The sequence below is a fragment of the Staurois parvus genome, unplaced genomic scaffold (assembly GCF_062004578.1).
Source record: "Staurois parvus isolate SC_StPar_1 unplaced genomic scaffold, SC_StPar_1.0 ptg000034l, whole genome shotgun sequence".
In the NCBI taxonomy this organism is placed as follows: domain Eukaryota; kingdom Metazoa; phylum Chordata; class Amphibia; order Anura; family Ranidae; genus Staurois; species Staurois parvus.
The window spans coordinates 2,497,074-2,513,192 of record NW_028317830.1 but is presented as its reverse complement, the minus strand read 5'-3'; the positions used below and the strand labels follow the sequence as shown (position 1 = coordinate 2,513,192).

Sequence of the window (16,119 nt, the reverse complement as noted above, 5' to 3'; positions counted from 1 at the left end):
TGTCTTCTGTGGAAAAGTGAGCTTGCTCCTTCACCAATAGCGACAGAAGACTCAAACTTCTGATGCTCAATGTCTAGGTCCTGAACTATCCTCTTAAGAGGCGTACAGCCTTCAAGTATCTCCACTCCCAAATAATTGATGTTACCCATGTACAGGGAACACATTTCTCCAACAGCTCCACTCCTTGGTTCTTCCACCGATTGTATCCCTCAATTTGCTCCCACTAAGCACAGGGAGGTTCTCATAGCCCAAAAGGCAGATACTTCAGGGCTCCCTACAGGGGGTTGAGGTGATCATTCTCACCTACTATGCCCCAAACACAGCCATCCTCCCATTTCTGTCCCATTTCCTTCAGCTCCTGGAAATCTCATGCAAAAGGCACTGTTTTACTTTGCAGTGACTTGAATCTCATTACCCATCCAACTTTTCAGGTGCCCATTGCTCACTTTCCTCTGACAGTTTGCTAATTTGTACTCTTCACACAAGCAGGCCTTGTCAAAGCCTGGCATGAATTGCTCCAGTGATTCAAAACTACACATTTGTATTCCTCTTCACAAGGAGCTCAGCAGCCATTCAGTACCACCAGGGCACCCCCTTGATCCTGCCAGCTCTGTCTCTCTCTTCAGCAGCAGAAAGCTGGCACTAGGGAGAGGGGGAGAAACCAGATTTCAGTTGCTGGAGGAAGACATGCATCGTTCTGCAACTGCTCTCCCCCACCACACTGATCCTCCTGCTGTCTGGGACACCTACAGGAGTACTGGTGGTACCCCTCAGATGGCAGCCCTGCATGGCTTAGTCTGTCGCTGCTCACCAGGTCCCTTCTTCCGGGGGGGGGGGGGGGGCAGTGCCACCCCACCCCCCCAAAAAAAAAACGTACCTGCTAAGGCAAACACTTTGTTTGCCACGTGGTAAATACACCGCTGATAATAGGGTGACAGTTACAAAAAGCAAAGAGCAACATTCATTGACTGGTGCACCACACAGTTCCTCTCAGCTTTAATCTCCATCTGCATTGTTTGGTAGTAATTTATAACTATCTTTGTAGTATTGGTTGGTATTTTCTACTGTGACACCAAAGTTGTGAAGGGGGTCTTCCCTTGCCATAATACTTGCACTATTTCACTGTGTCTTTGCCTGCTATTCATTCTTTTTTTACTGTAAAACATGAAAAAAACAATAACATTCTTCGTAAAACAATTATCTTCTACATTTATCCACATTGTGTAAATATTCACTTTAATTAACCAATCATACACATATGAAAAAAAAGGGAATCCACTTTTCACAAGATAATTATTTGAAGTGAATATTCACCAAATTTACAGTGTGAGGATTCTCAAATCCTTTAGTAAAAATCTGTAGCCTTAATACATTCATACCATGCCTTTCCTTTATAGTATAGATCAGCTTTTTGCCAACCTTTTTAACACAAAGTAACCATTGAAATAACTTTCCAGTCTCAGGGAATTCCTGCTAAAAATGACTATATCTGCAGCTCATGATACATTAGTGCAATGGTCTCCAAACTGCCACCGGGGGGGGGGGGGGGGCAGATGTGGCCCCTTGCTGGCTTTTACCTGTCCCTTTGGGCACTTTCTTCATCCACTGATACCAACAATGGGAAATACTTCCCCTCCCTCTGGCACCATTGAAGAGGCTCAATTTCTCCCAATTGAAATTGAAGCTCCACACCACTGTTAGGAGGTCCAGATAACATTTTTTCCATTAAAGATCAGGGGTATAATTTGAGAAGTAGCCCATGCATTTCGGGGGTTCAAGTGCCCCCTTCAATAGGACTTGACTGGCAATAAATAAATCAGAGAAGAAGTGAACTGGACCTACAGTGGTATTTATTCCAGTGTGAATGAAAAGCAAAGGCCTAATTATTAGCTTGTTTGGCTGCCAATAATGGGGCCAAAAAAGAAACCAATTATGGGTCACAATTCCTCCCACTGACACCATAGATGGAGCACCATTCCTCCCACTGACACCAATGATGGGGCACTATTCCTCCCACTGACACCAAAGATGGAGCACTATTCCTCCCACTGACACCAATGATGGGGCACTATTCCTCCCACTGACACCAATGATGGGGCACTATTCCTCCCACTGACAATAAAGATGGAGCACCATTCCTCCCACTGACATCAATGATGAGCCGCTATTCCTCCTACTGACACCACAGATGGGACATTTTTTTATTCCCACTGATGTTTGGACCTTTTCTACTCCCAATTGCCACAGTCTTCCCCTCCCCTTAAGTCTGAAGGATAGTAAATTGTCCATTTGTTTAGAAAGTTTAGTCTGATGGTCAGTGGGAAGAATGATCCTTACTCTTGTAGTCATTGGGAATAATTACCTCCTTACAGATAGCTAAACAGATCAGTGGTTTTAGTGGGAACATCTAAGAGACAGAAATTGCTCATTGCTCAAGGAACTACTATCGACCTCCAGAGGAACCATGGCGAGAAACAGTGGTATAGAGTAATTCTAAAACAAAGCAACTATCTCTATATGAAGCAAAAAATGGACACATCGGGGTTTACTTACTAAAGCTGGAGAGTCCAAAATCAGACTCCCTTCTGCATAGAAACCAATCAGCTTCCAGGTTTCATTGCCAAAGCTTCATTGAACAAGCTGAGGTTAGAAGCTGATTGGTTTCTATGCAGAAGGGAGTCTGATTTTGGACTCTCCAGCTTTAGTAAATAAACCCCATCATGTCTTAATAATTTTTGCTTCTTAAATGTTTTCATATACTAAGCTGTGGAGCAACCAGACCTACAAAGTGCACAGTCTACTTACCTTATCAAATCAACCCAAGAATGTTTTATAATTTTTTCTTATTTTAATAATGATTATATTCTGTTACAGCTCGGCTATTATCAATGTCGCTGGAACAGCAAATTTCACAATTACGATGGGTCTATTCCAAGATTCCGCCTACACCACCCCATATACCGCCTCCCAGGTGTGGCTGGACTCCTCCTCCATGCTATATGTTGGTGTCATTGTAACCGGAGCTACGGCTTCATCACCATTTGTGCTCGTCATGAAAAACTGCTACGCCACCCCAACAGCCGACAGCTCCTACGGCCCCCGATATGATATCATTACCAACCAGTAAGTTCATTACATGTGTTGTGTATTATTATTATTCTCAAATCATAATACTCGTTGTCATTTTGTAATTTCTCCTGTGTTGCCAATTAAACTCAGAGCGCCCAATCAGATCTGCAACCTGAAAAATATGAATATTATATAGCAGGATTGGAAAAATCCCAGGAAAACCCATATTCCTCAGATATAGCTAAGTGGTGAGGGCCATAGGATTCCCGTCATCATTTTATTGGTGACATGGTTGGATGCTTCTCCCTGCTCTTGACATCATTTATGTGATAACAATACACAGGGTTGCAATGGGGGAGATTTACTAAAACTGGAGCACTCTGAATCCAGTGCAGCTGTGCATGGCAGCCAATCAGCTTCTAACGTCAGCTTGTTTAATTACGCTTCGACAATAAAACCTGGAAGCTGATTGGTTTCTGCACCAGAATTTGCACCAGAATTTGCACTCTCCACCTTTAGTAAATCAGCCCCAATGTATAAAGAGTAACAGTTGGTTTTCCTATTGAGTAGTTGAAGCGAAGGATGACAGTGATGGAACAGTGGAGTGTAGGTACGGGTTTGAAATGTTACCAAACTTGATTTAGTCATGAAATTAGTAGTTTCAGTTGGACTGGAGTTAAAACTGTTCTTTAGATGTGACGCCGGGCACTGCTAGGAAAAGGATAAAAAAAAAGATCACGAGTAAAGTAGAGCTGCCCAGACAAGCAGGACATTTGATTAATAAATAATATGGGAAGTGTGGAGACACCTTATAAGACGCTCTTCTCAAAGCACTGTAGGTTTTAAGGATGTTTATCATTATCTTAGCAAAGGACTGGCATGGTTACCCCTCCTTCACCCATGGGGGGGGGGGGGTACAGAGCTGAATGCCGGGTGTGCTGGGATTGTATCTGCTGTGTGTGATTTCGGAGGAGGACATATTATTGAATAGAGAGAAACTCACAAATAACAAATACAAAGCCGGAACAGAAGGCGTTCAGCTTTGTACCCCCCATGGGTGAAGAGAAGGTAAGCATGCCAGTCCCTTTCTAAGTTTAAAATCATCTTTAACCACTTCCCGACCAGCCGTTGCATATGAACGGCCGGACGGTGGCAGTGCAGGGTCTGGTGGCCGTTTATAACGGCCTCCCCGCACCCTGCTTGTGCACGCTCCCTGGGAGCTCGCAGCACCGCGATCCGGTGCCCGCTGTGTCCTCCGGACACAGTGAAACACCGATCGTCGGACGGGACCTATGTACGAGGTCCCGATCATGTGATCACTGATTGGCCAATCAGTGATCACATGCAAAGTAGTAAGCAAGATGTCACTTCTGACATCATTGCTTACTACGTGTGAAATCTGTGAATGATCACAGAGGTCACATGGTACAGGGCTATTCACAACAGCATTGTAACCTGGGACAAGCTGTGACCAATCACAGCTCACTCAGTACTTCTCAATGAGTGCAGGAATGCACACAGAGAGAAAGAGAAATGATTGCTTTTACATCCTATATGGGTGTAAAAGCAATCAGTGTAAAAAAAAACAACAAATCTTCATCACCCCCCACAAGTAGTACAGTGTCACCATGGTGACACTGTACTGCTAGGGTGACAGTATGTAAAAAAATAAATAAATAAATAAAAAAAATATAAAAAAATAAAATAAAAATGTAAAAAAAAAATGTTTAAAAATTATAATTTTTGGTTATAATAAACTAATTTGGATTTTTTTTTTTTTTACTAAAAAGATAACGGAATAAATTTTGGTTAAGATTTATGATAAAATATTATTTATTTGCAAAATTTTATTTAAAAAAACACTTTTTTTCAAAATTTTTGGACATTTCATTTACATAGCAAAAAAAAATACAAATCCCAGTGGTGAATAAATACCACCAAAATAAAGCTTTATCTGTCTCAAAAAAATGGTAAAAAAGTCATTTGGGTACAGTGTTGCATGACCGCGCAATTGTCATTCAAAGTGTGATAGCGCTAAAAGCTGAAAATTGCCCTGGACAGGAAGGGGGTGAAAGTGTCCCGTCTGGAAGTGGTTAAAAAAAAGCCTCCCGCCTATCCCTTCATCTTTCATTTATTTCTGCTTTTTATAAAGAAAGGAAACATCTTAGTTGCTATATGGAAGATATATGTTAATGTAGAATCATGATATGTTATTGTATGATAGACAAAGAAAATATCCTATTGATGCTTACCTTCAAGGCTGAGAAAAATTGACCAATTTTACCAAAATTTCAGCACGAATTGTGTCTACATGAGAAAATCATTGGAGCCAATGGGGGAAGTGAAATTACTGTGGTTTAAAGGGATTCCAAAGGTTGTATTTTTTTTTAATGGTTTTGCACACAGCAGTCTTCAATGGGGGCACTCAAGCAGGTTCATTCCTGAGCTGTGCTCCTGTGAATAGAAATGATATATTCAAACATGGAGCAAAACTTGGCCCTGCCTCCCTGCTCTATGCTCGTTGGCTCACTGACTGTGATTGACAGAGCTAGAGTCAATGACTTCCTCTGTTGTGTTAGCCAATGAGAAGAGAGAGACCAATGAGAGCTGCTGCTCTCATGCACATTGCTGGATCAAGAGGGGGCTCCGGTCAGTATAGGGGGGATGGGGGAGCTGCACCCAGAAAGTTTATGATATATTTACATATACCACTCTCCCCTCCCTCCTAGATTGTAAGCTCCAAGGAGCAGGGCCCTCGAACCCATTGTGTATTGTATTGTTACTGTACTGTCTCGTGTACTGTCTCCCATTATAATGTACAGCATTGAGTAAACCGTTGGCGCTGTATAAATCCTGTATATTAATAATAATCCTAATACCTAGAATGCAATAAGGTAAAAAAACCTTTTGCCCTTAGGTTATTAAAGACATTTCGGGACTTTCAAATGATCATAAATATTTTTAACCTTTTTAGAATAACTACCGGTAATTGTTTTTTTTCAGGAAAAAAATGGGAAAATCAAATAATTATTGCAATAGTGCTTTTTTAAGCTTTTTAGTGCTTTTTTAGCTTTTTATTTCTTTTCTTTGCTGTCTTTTCTTTGTATTGGACACTTTTTAAAAGTTAAAAATATACCAAAAAATAGAAAACGTGTCCAATATATGTTGCTGTGTGCACTTCAAATTGTCTAAAAAAAATCAGAAAAACAAGAAAAAAACAGCCAAATACTGAAAATATAAATACGTAAAGAAAAGTTCCAAATGATTTTGCACATTATTTGTGTGTGTTTTAATTTGTTTAGTTCATTTTAAAATTGAGGGTTATGATAACTATGATTACTAATATGATTTAAAAAAAAAAGGGTTAAAACAAATGAAATCCTTTAAAATGAGGTTGAAAATGCATGCTTTAGTCCCTTTTTAAAAACTTTTTAAATTTTTTTGTTCTTTGAGGTGTAGTTGGACAACAAAAAAGCAGAAAGAAAATAGCAGCTTTTCTTAAATTCTCTTTACATTCTTCAAGTTGCTATTTGGACTATTTCTCTAAAACTCAAAGCGCAACAAAAAGGAAATAGACATGTTTGCAATTATTTTGCCTTTTTTATTACGTAATGAATGGGCCTCCTGTTTGCACATGAAACCCAATCTAACGCTCGCCTGTCAAGTAAAAACATTGGTGTCAGAATCTGATCTAATGATGCAGAAAAAAAAAGCAACAATTACCAAAGCAGATCAGGAAAATTGCTGCTGGAAAGAAATAATTTATGAATGGAAATGACTCACCTTCATAGATTGATATTGCTGAAAATATTCTGATCCTTGTCTGATGATATCACTTTTAGATGCCCCAACAAGAATGACCCAACACTGTCTGTGGCAGAAAATGGAGTGTCCCTTAAAGGTCGCTTTTCACTTCAAGTGTTCAAATTCCTGGGAGGATTCAGTCAGATTTACTTACACTGTCAGGTCGGCTTGTGTGACCCCTCCAGCAATGACTGCTCAGCTGTGAGTATTGATTGGTAATGTACATTTCTATACTTTAAAGTTGAGAACAGGGGCGGACTGACAACTCATGGGGTTCCCAGGCAATAGGGGATCATGGGGCCCCTGTGTACTCACAGACACTTAAACCACACCCAAAAAAGCCTAAGAAAGGTACTAGGGGCATCTCATGGGGCCCCCAACTGACCCTGAGCCCTCGGGAAAAGCCCGAGTATCCGAACGGTCAGTCCGCCCCTGGTTGACAATTCAGGAAAACAGCTGAATTCTAAGTCAAATCTAATACAGTAATACCTCGGTTTAAGAACGCCTCGGTTTATGTAATTTTCAGTTTACAAATGAAAATCCACTGAAAATAATGCATTTTGTATGAATTTTTTTCGCAATACGAAGTGTATGTCGGTGCTGATTTTTAAATGCAATTGCTGGCTCTTTTTTTTTTCTTCACTATAGCTCACAGGATTAGCTGTCACTTTCCCCAAAGTTAACGGAAATGTTGTTTCTTTTAAGAAACTAAAAAGAAACATTATTTGCCCCCCCCCCCCCTTTCCTGACCTTACAGGCTGCATGCTCTGAAAAGGGTCTGGTATGGATTTTGGGGAGGACCCCCACGCCATTTTGTGGGAGTTCCCCTCAAAATCCATACCAGACACGAAGGGCTTGGTATGGATGGGAAGGGGGACCCCACGCAGTTTTTTAAATAATTTTTTTAATTGCCGGCAATTCTTTTACATTCAGCTGTCAGTGGGGAACCCCGCTGACAGCTGAAATATTAACACATGGTTGTCACTACTAAAATGCCGCATGACTTGTTAAAATAACTCATGCAGTATTTATTAGTGTTTACTTTTTTCTGATCTCCGGAACAGATTAATTGGTTTTCAATGCATTCCTATGGGAAACGGTGTTTCGGTTTAAGAATTTTTCGCTATAAGCAAAGTCCTGTAGAACAAATTAAATTCTTAAACCGAAGTATTACTGTACATGGGAACTGCTTCTCTTGAAAAGGGATTTTGTAAATTTGTTGGGCCAGTCTTGTGGTTTAGAAGTCCCTGCCACACTGCACAGCCAGAAAGACAGCTCCGCTATTCCCTGTGTTCAGCAACACAACTTCCTTTGTCACCGGCCTGAATACTGGACAATGAGTCATCATAGTGATGAGGATGTTAATTATCTAATAAGCAGGCTACAGATAGAGATGGGACCCAGGAGCCTGAAAAGCAAAAATGGTCCTAGACTGGAAGGAGGTGAAAGTTCCCGGTACTGAAGTGCTTAAACAGTATTTCAACTGGTGGGCTAATTGGGCTCCACTTAAGCTGTCAGTGTTGTGTGTATAGCTGTGGTGGGGATATTAGAGTGTAAGCTCCTCTGGTGCAGAGGATTAGCTCCGTGTTCTCTGTGCAACATTATATAATGTGTAGCAGCTTTATATATAAAATAATAATAATTATTATTATTACAGTAAAGTGAGTGAATTTACAATTAATTTGGAATTTATTGGAATGTTTATTACATTAGTGTTTAGGCATTTTTATTATGTAATTATTAAGGACTTCATAATATTTAGGCTCATGATATATATTTTTAAATGTAAATTATTCACACTTTATAAAATAAATGAGTAGCAATGATTTTTATCGCATTAATATTCTCCCCGTAAAAAGAGATTTATACAATAATAAGTCCTCATGCACACGGAGATGTTTTTACAGCGGCTGTTTTTGGCTTTTGGCGTTTTTTTCTACAGCCAGTAACCACCCAGCATGTTATCCTCAGTGTCCGTACACATAGACTGGAATCAATGTTTTTTGGTGTAAAAAAACCCCCGCAATGTCGAAAAATGCAGCTAAACGCTAATGCAAACACCCTAAAAAAAGCTTGAAAACTCAGATTTTTAATGTGACTTTACACAGCTAACGTTACCAGCATTATTAAAAGCCCCGTGTGCCCGGAGTCTTAAATAAGAGTTCCAGTGAAAATAAAAAAATAAAAGTCAGCAGCTACAAAAACTGCAGCTGCGGACTTTTATAAAAAATGGAGACTTACCTGTCTCTCGATCCAACGGTCCCCTCTCCCAGCAGCCCGTTTCAATGGCCGCCCTGTAGTCCCGTTGCCGGAATCTTCAGTGTGGGCACCCAGCTGTGACAGCTTGGAGTTTCACAGCCGGGTGCCCACTGCGCATGCGCGAGAAGCGCTGCTCTTTGTGAATGGTCCTGTCCAGAATGAATGCAGTGCACATTACAATTATTTTTCTCTGTAATATCAGTTGCTGCTCACTATTCACCAAGCAAATGAAATAATCTGAAGGGGACTTCCTGTTGTGACAGAAAGCCATACATTTAATGGCAGAATTGCTGCCATCGTTAAATGTAACACCTTGGTGCTTTGGGCTGTGTATGCAATTCCCCTTGTTGGTTGCTAGGATGCTGGTGGCTGACTATGTCCTAGCAACCAATGAAGAAACTCCAGCTTCATTCTCTTTCCAGATGGATAATTCACCAGTCAGCAGCTGATTGTGATGGATGCATCTACTGTGGAGTGTTTCTTTTTTTTTCTTTTTTTTATAGAGGGCATTATAGTAGCATGTGTGAATAAGTAACAAGGGATGCTATATGTACCCCATACTCATTCACATTTACTCATTTAGAGATGAGCTCAATGTTGGCTGTTCGGATGTGTGTCTGGACACTGAACATTACGGGCATTCAGTGTGGACCAACATGGCAGCTTCTGGCTGTCAGTGGAGGCTAAGGAAGCAGTTGGTGTGGTGTGGCTGTTGTGTCCTTACAACTGACTTCACTGCGCCCATTCACTTACATGACCAGGAATCCATAGTCATGTAAGTATATTGGCCGAGATCATAGGGGTTACACCAATGCCTATATATGGTCACATGGCCATATATGGGCAATGATGTCACCACTATTCCCTCCTCTTCCCTCATATAGCTTGAAGAGCCGGCATTCAGCTTTTGATTTTGGTGGGATTGGCAGTGTGCACTAGGTTGTTTTTTTTTTTTTTTTATAGGCAGTGGGCATTGTGATTGATGTGGGATTTATGAGTGACTTATTATTTTTTTCAATAAAGGATTTGTCAGATGTTTGGCTGTCTTTCTTGCCAGGTGGCATCTTTTTTATGTGAATAAATAGGAGGCTATGTACACCTTACTCATTCTTGGATGTGGCGGTTTCTGAGGGTCCTCTTCTTATTAAAGGGAGCTCCTAGACTATGATAAGCTGCCAACCTTCAAACCCCCCAAACACCGGTCAGGACTGTGGGGAAAGGCCGGATAGCGTATGTACTCTCCAGCGCCTCAAGATATGCACAGCCAAAAGGGAAGCCAAGGATACCAGGACAGCGACAACCAAAAGGAAATGTTCCAGGGGTGCAGCCCTCCTCAGACGGGGAAATCAGCCACTGGATAGAGAGAAAAACAGGTGGCGCACACACCTAGTGCATTATCCAAGGTTTATTGTAGGAATTAAATCATAAAAACATACTCACAGACGAAGCATGTATCTAAAAAGCATAGAAAAATGACAATGGCCACAACGGCAGGCAAGGTGTTCTCACTGTCAGTGCGGTCAAATGGCTGACGCGTTTCGGGGACGAATCCCTTTCCTCAGAGCTGATGACCAACCTGTATGGAGGTCAAGTAGTAAATAACCAGGGCTAGATGCCTTGGGAGCAAAGCTCCACCTCCTCTATTTGTTATAAGATGAGGGGTTGGAGGGGGTTATTTAAAGTGCAATATTTTGTAGTTTTTATAAACGCATATACATACATATATACACATGCATATACACATATACAAAGAGATATGCATGCACTAAGAAACAAAGCAAAATAAAAAATTATTAAAAATACATGAATATAGCACCTGCAAATGTAAATAAATAGAAAACATTTTTTTAAAATAAAATAAATAAAAATAATAATGTATATGAAAATAATCATAGTAGTAACACTGGCAATGATGATAAAAATAGTAATATTAGTAAACATCATAAAAATAAAAGTAGTAAGACTAGTGGATAATGGATGATTATCAGTTAAAAGTAATGTGTGGCTGTAGACCATATATATCTCTTCAAACGTGAAGCGCTGAGCAAACTGTCAGCACTGTGTAGTGATATTGGACTGTTGTTGGGTGACGAAAAAAAAAAAAAAAAAAAATAATAAAATAAAAAAAATAAAAAAAAAATTTGGGAACATTAGAAAACATAAAATAAAGAGTGTGTGTATGGGTAAATGAATGACCTTTAGGAGGCAATGGTTAAGTGAATGGATGAGACATATGAATATGGTGTAGATACCTCTGATGCTGATGCACGATGAATGGAAAGTAAAGTGAGAGCCCTGCTGTTGATGCCTGAGTGGGATGGTGAGGGAGTGTGCTTTTATACCTGTGGGGAAATGGCTGCTGGAATGCAAACCACAAGACAGGAAGTAAACTCCGGATGACTCATGCCTGGTATCCCTGGAACAAAACATGAACAGGTGCAGTGATTGCAAGGCTCCTCCCAGGGGGGAGGGAAGAAGGGAACTGAGTCAGCTTAGCCATGTGGAGGATGGCTGGAGGGGGTGAATGTGGTGTTGTGGTGATATGTTCTATAATGGAAATTAACCTATGAGAGTGGCAGACTTCGGGGGCAAGGGAAAAAAAAAAAAAAAAAAAAAAAGGGGGGGGGGGGGGGGGAAAGGGAACCAAGAGGGCAAATATGTTTGTAATGAATATTGAAAATGTAATGATCAACATGTCAGAACTGAGGGGAGGAGGAGGGAAGGGGGATACAGACATGTGGTGGGTATTGTATGATGTATGGCGTGTGGCAAAAATAGGGGGGGGGGGGGGAAGAATGAGAGAACATGAAACTAATGAATAATAAGTCTGAGAGAAAAAAAACAAAACAAAACAAAAAAAAAAAAAAAAAAAAAAAAAAAACACACACACCCTCTGATGCGGGTGTATATTAAAAATATGTGATAAACTGATGCAATTGTGTTGGTTTAACTGATCGCAAGGAATCTGTATATATAAATAAATAAAACATCCAAATTCACACCGCACATGAGAAACTGAACATAATCATAAACTATGGTGGTGGAAAAATTATGATCATGAAGACTATTAATAAACTAATGAGAACAATCGTGCAATAAAAACCATATGAACCCTAGTGGCTAGGGGCGGATGGATCACCCGAGGGTCAGGAGCCAGCAGGTGCCCCATGAGGTACCCCCGGAGCCTCCCCATGTGCCCTCCCGAGTGTGGGCAAGGCCACAAGTGCCCAAAGACCCCCCACTGGCAGGGGTCCCACGAGCCAACAGTCCGCCCCTACTTTTGGCCATGATAGCAGGAGAATGACATCTCTAGGAACTAAAACGGTGGTATGCCTAATGTATTGACCACAAAGAAAGTGACTTATCTTAAAAATATATCCCATCACCCAGATGGGCATATATATTGAAGAAAAAAACAAAAAAAAAAAAAAAAAAACCAAAAAAAAAAAAAAAAAAAAAAAAAAAACAAAAACACAAAAAAGGGGGGGGGGGGAGTGAGTCAAAGGGGATAAATATTAAAAACTAGATGAGAGATTGGATATCCAACCCCTCATTTAGCCCTCTGGGTGATAGTGTGCCCAAACGGTGGATCCAGAAGGTTTCCCTCTGGCATAGACGGCGGAAACGTCTGCCTGTGTCTATGTCCTTAGGTATGCTGTCCAAACCGAACACCCTAAGACCCATGGGGCTCTTGTCGTGTTTTTCTTTGAAGTGGTTTGGGATGGAGTGTTTATCACGACCATGTTTGATATTCCTTTTGTGTTCCCCAAATCTTGTACGCAAAGTGCGGATGGTACGACCCACATATAATAGACCGCAGGGGCAAATGAGACAGTACACCACATATTGTGTGCTACAGTTGATGAAATGCCTAATGCTGTATGTGTTGCCATCATGCCCCATGACCTCTTTTTTCTTGTGCCACATGTACTTACAACAGCCACAGTTGCTGCCACCACATTTGTAACTACCTTTTTGGTCAAAAAGTCTGTTCCAAGGGGACCCCATTGAATTTTGAATTTTTTTGACTCTGTTAGTGGCTATGTAACTCCTATAGTCTTTTGGTTTTCTAAAGATAACCTCCGGATGTTCTGGGATGTTACTACTGAGAAAAGGGTCCTGTTGTAAAATGCCCCAATATTTTTTAAAAATATTTTTTATCTGGAAGGCCTTGGGGTTGAATTGAGTGCAGAAGGCAGTACGTTTGGTAAGCTGTTTTCCTTCAACGCGAACCCGCTCTTGTTCTGGAATGACCAAGGAATATTGTGCTCTATATTTTGTGTATGCCTGTTCAATGACGGCCGAAGAGTACCCCTTCTCTATAAATTTATTTCTTAGGGTGTTGCTCTGCATATCATAATCCTCTAAACGTGAGCAGGTTCTTCTTAGCCTGCAAAATTGGCCTAAGGGCACATTTTTTATCCATCTTGGATGATGGTGGCTGGCAGCGTGCAAATATGAGTTTCCAGCTGAGGGCTTAAAGTGGGTTTTTGAGATGATGTTGAGTTCGTTATCAAACATCAGTTCCAGATCTAGGAACACAAGTGTGTTATCATTGACCACTTTCGTAAATTCAATGTTAAAAGGATTACATTGGCAATGTGTGAAGAAACGTTCTAATTCCTCGTCCGTGCCATCCCATATTATCAAGATGTCATCTATATATCTCGCGAAAAGAACAAGGTTCGCTCCAAATGGGTTATTACTCCATATATGGAATTTTTCCCAATATCCCATAAATAAATTGGCGTAACTGGGAGCGAACCTGGCTCCCATAGCTGTACCTTTTATTTGCCGGTAAAAAGAATCTTGGAACACAAAGTAATTGTGTGTTAGACAAAATTCTACGCATTGGGTAATGAAATTAGCCTGCACGGGATGCAGAGAACTGTCCAGAGAGAGGAAGTGTTGGATCGCTGTAAGCCCAAATGTATGTGCTATGGAGGTATAAAGTGAGGCCACATCCAGTGAAACCCACCTATACCCTGGTTGCCAGTGGTATTGCGAAAGTATGTTCAACATGTGTCCTGAGTCTCGAACATACGAGGGAAGAGATGTTACATATGGTTGCAAGAAATGGTCAATATAATTGCCCACATTGCTAGTGAGGCTGTCTATACCAGAGATAATGGGTCTTCCTGGTGGATTGCTGGGGTCTTTGTGAATCTTGGGGATGTGGTAGAAATGTGGGGTGAGGGGGAATGGTCTATAGAGGAAAAGCAACTCAGGTTTTGTCAACACACCTACTTGTGAGGCTGAGTCTAGTAGAGCCTTCAGGGAGGTTTTATAGTGACTGATGGGGTCTGCTGTTAGTGTTTCATAGGTCTCACTGTCGCCCAGGAGTCTCATGGCTTCTTTAAGATAGTCCTGTCTATTCTGGATCACTATACCCCCTCCTTTGTCCGCTTGCTTGATAATGATATCTGAATTGTTCTTGAGCTTATGAAGTGTCATTTTTTCTGAGTATGACATATCTGATGTGTGGTTTTTCTTAGTGGTGTCACATAGTTTGCATAATTCTGAATAAACGACTTCGTAAAATGCAGGGATAAAATTACCCTTGGCCCAATGTGGATTGAAAATGGATTTTGGTTTAAAATGTGTGTGGGAGATTTCCGCCATGCTGAGATATGTATGGGACTGTTCAGGAGGTATGGGATCTGGATTTTCTAGGTCACAGTGGCCTTCATCCCATAGTTCTTCCAGAGTTTTTAGGATGTCAATCTCATTGGCTCCTAATGACTCCGCGGTGACATCATTGTGAACTGGGTCAGTCTGATTGGAGCCATCCTTCATGGCATAATAGCGCTTGAGGGTCAAGAGGCGGATGAATCTGTTAAGATCTATAAAAATTTCAAAAAGGTTGGGGGGATTAGGAGGAGCAAAGTTCAAACCTTTTCTTAGAAGAAATAGTTCATCATCAGTGAATGTCAATTTGGTAAGGTTGAAAATTTTGATGGTATCACACAGTCCTCGAGAATTTTTCCTCTCTTGGTGTTTCTTTCCTCCTCGTTTTCCTCTTCTGATTTTTCTATTCTTTTTCTCCTGTTTATTCCCCCTCGGGGTGCACTTTCCTCTAAAAAATGATGAGAGGATGAGGGGGATGGCAAGTACCTCCTGAACAGTCCCATACATATCTCAGCATGGCGGAAATCTCCCACACACATTTTAAACCAAAATCCATTTTCAATCCACATTGGGCCAAGGGTAATTTTATCCCTGCATTTTACGAAGTCGTTTATTCAGAATTATGCAAACTATGTGACACCACTAAGAAAAACCACACATCAGATATGTCATACTCAGAAAAAATGACACTTCATAAGCTCAAGAACAATTCAGATATCATTATCAAGCAAGCGGACAAAGGAGGGGGTATAGTGATCCAGAATAGACAGGACTATCTTAAAGAAGCCATGAGACTCCTGGGCGACAGTGAGACCTATGAAACACTAACAGCAGACCCCATCAGTCACTATAAAACCTCCCTGAAGGCTCTACTAGACTCAGCCTCACAAGTAGGTGTGTTGACAAAACCTGAGTTGCTTTTCCTCTATAGACCATTCCCCCTCACCCCACATTTCTACCACATCCCCAAGATTCACAAAGACCCCAGCAATCCACCAGGAAGACCCATTATCTCTGGTATAGACAGCCTCACTAGCAATGTGGGCAATTATATTGACCATTTCTTGCAACCATATGTAACATCTCTTCCCTCGTATGTTCGAGACTCAGGACACATGTTGAACATACTTTCGCAATACCACTGGCAACCAGGGTATAGGTGGGTTTCACTGGATGTGGCCTCACTTTATACCTCCATAGCACATACATTTGGGCTTACAGCGATCCAACACTTCCTCTCTCTGGACAGTTCTCTGCATCCCGTGCAGGCTAATTTCATTACCCAATGCGTAGAATTTTGTCTAACACACAATTACTTTGTGTTCCAAGATTCTTTTTACCGGCAAATAAAAGGTACAG

General features: G+C 41.0%; 1 protein-coding gene across 1 annotated transcript in view; it reads left to right on the top strand.

Annotated features, from left to right (window-relative positions):
• The window catches only part of LOC149470700 (uromodulin-like), an 81,367-nt gene that overhangs the window by 53,545 nt on the left and 11,703 nt on the right, over positions 1 to 16,119 (top strand). The window contains exons 12-13 of the mRNA XM_089661615.1: positions 2,875 to 3,123; positions 6,912 to 7,074. Of these exons, the coding sequence (XP_089517741.1) occupies positions 2,875 to 3,123; positions 6,912 to 7,074 (412 nt within the window). The remainder of the gene's footprint in view (positions 1 to 2,874; positions 3,124 to 6,911; positions 7,075 to 16,119) is intronic.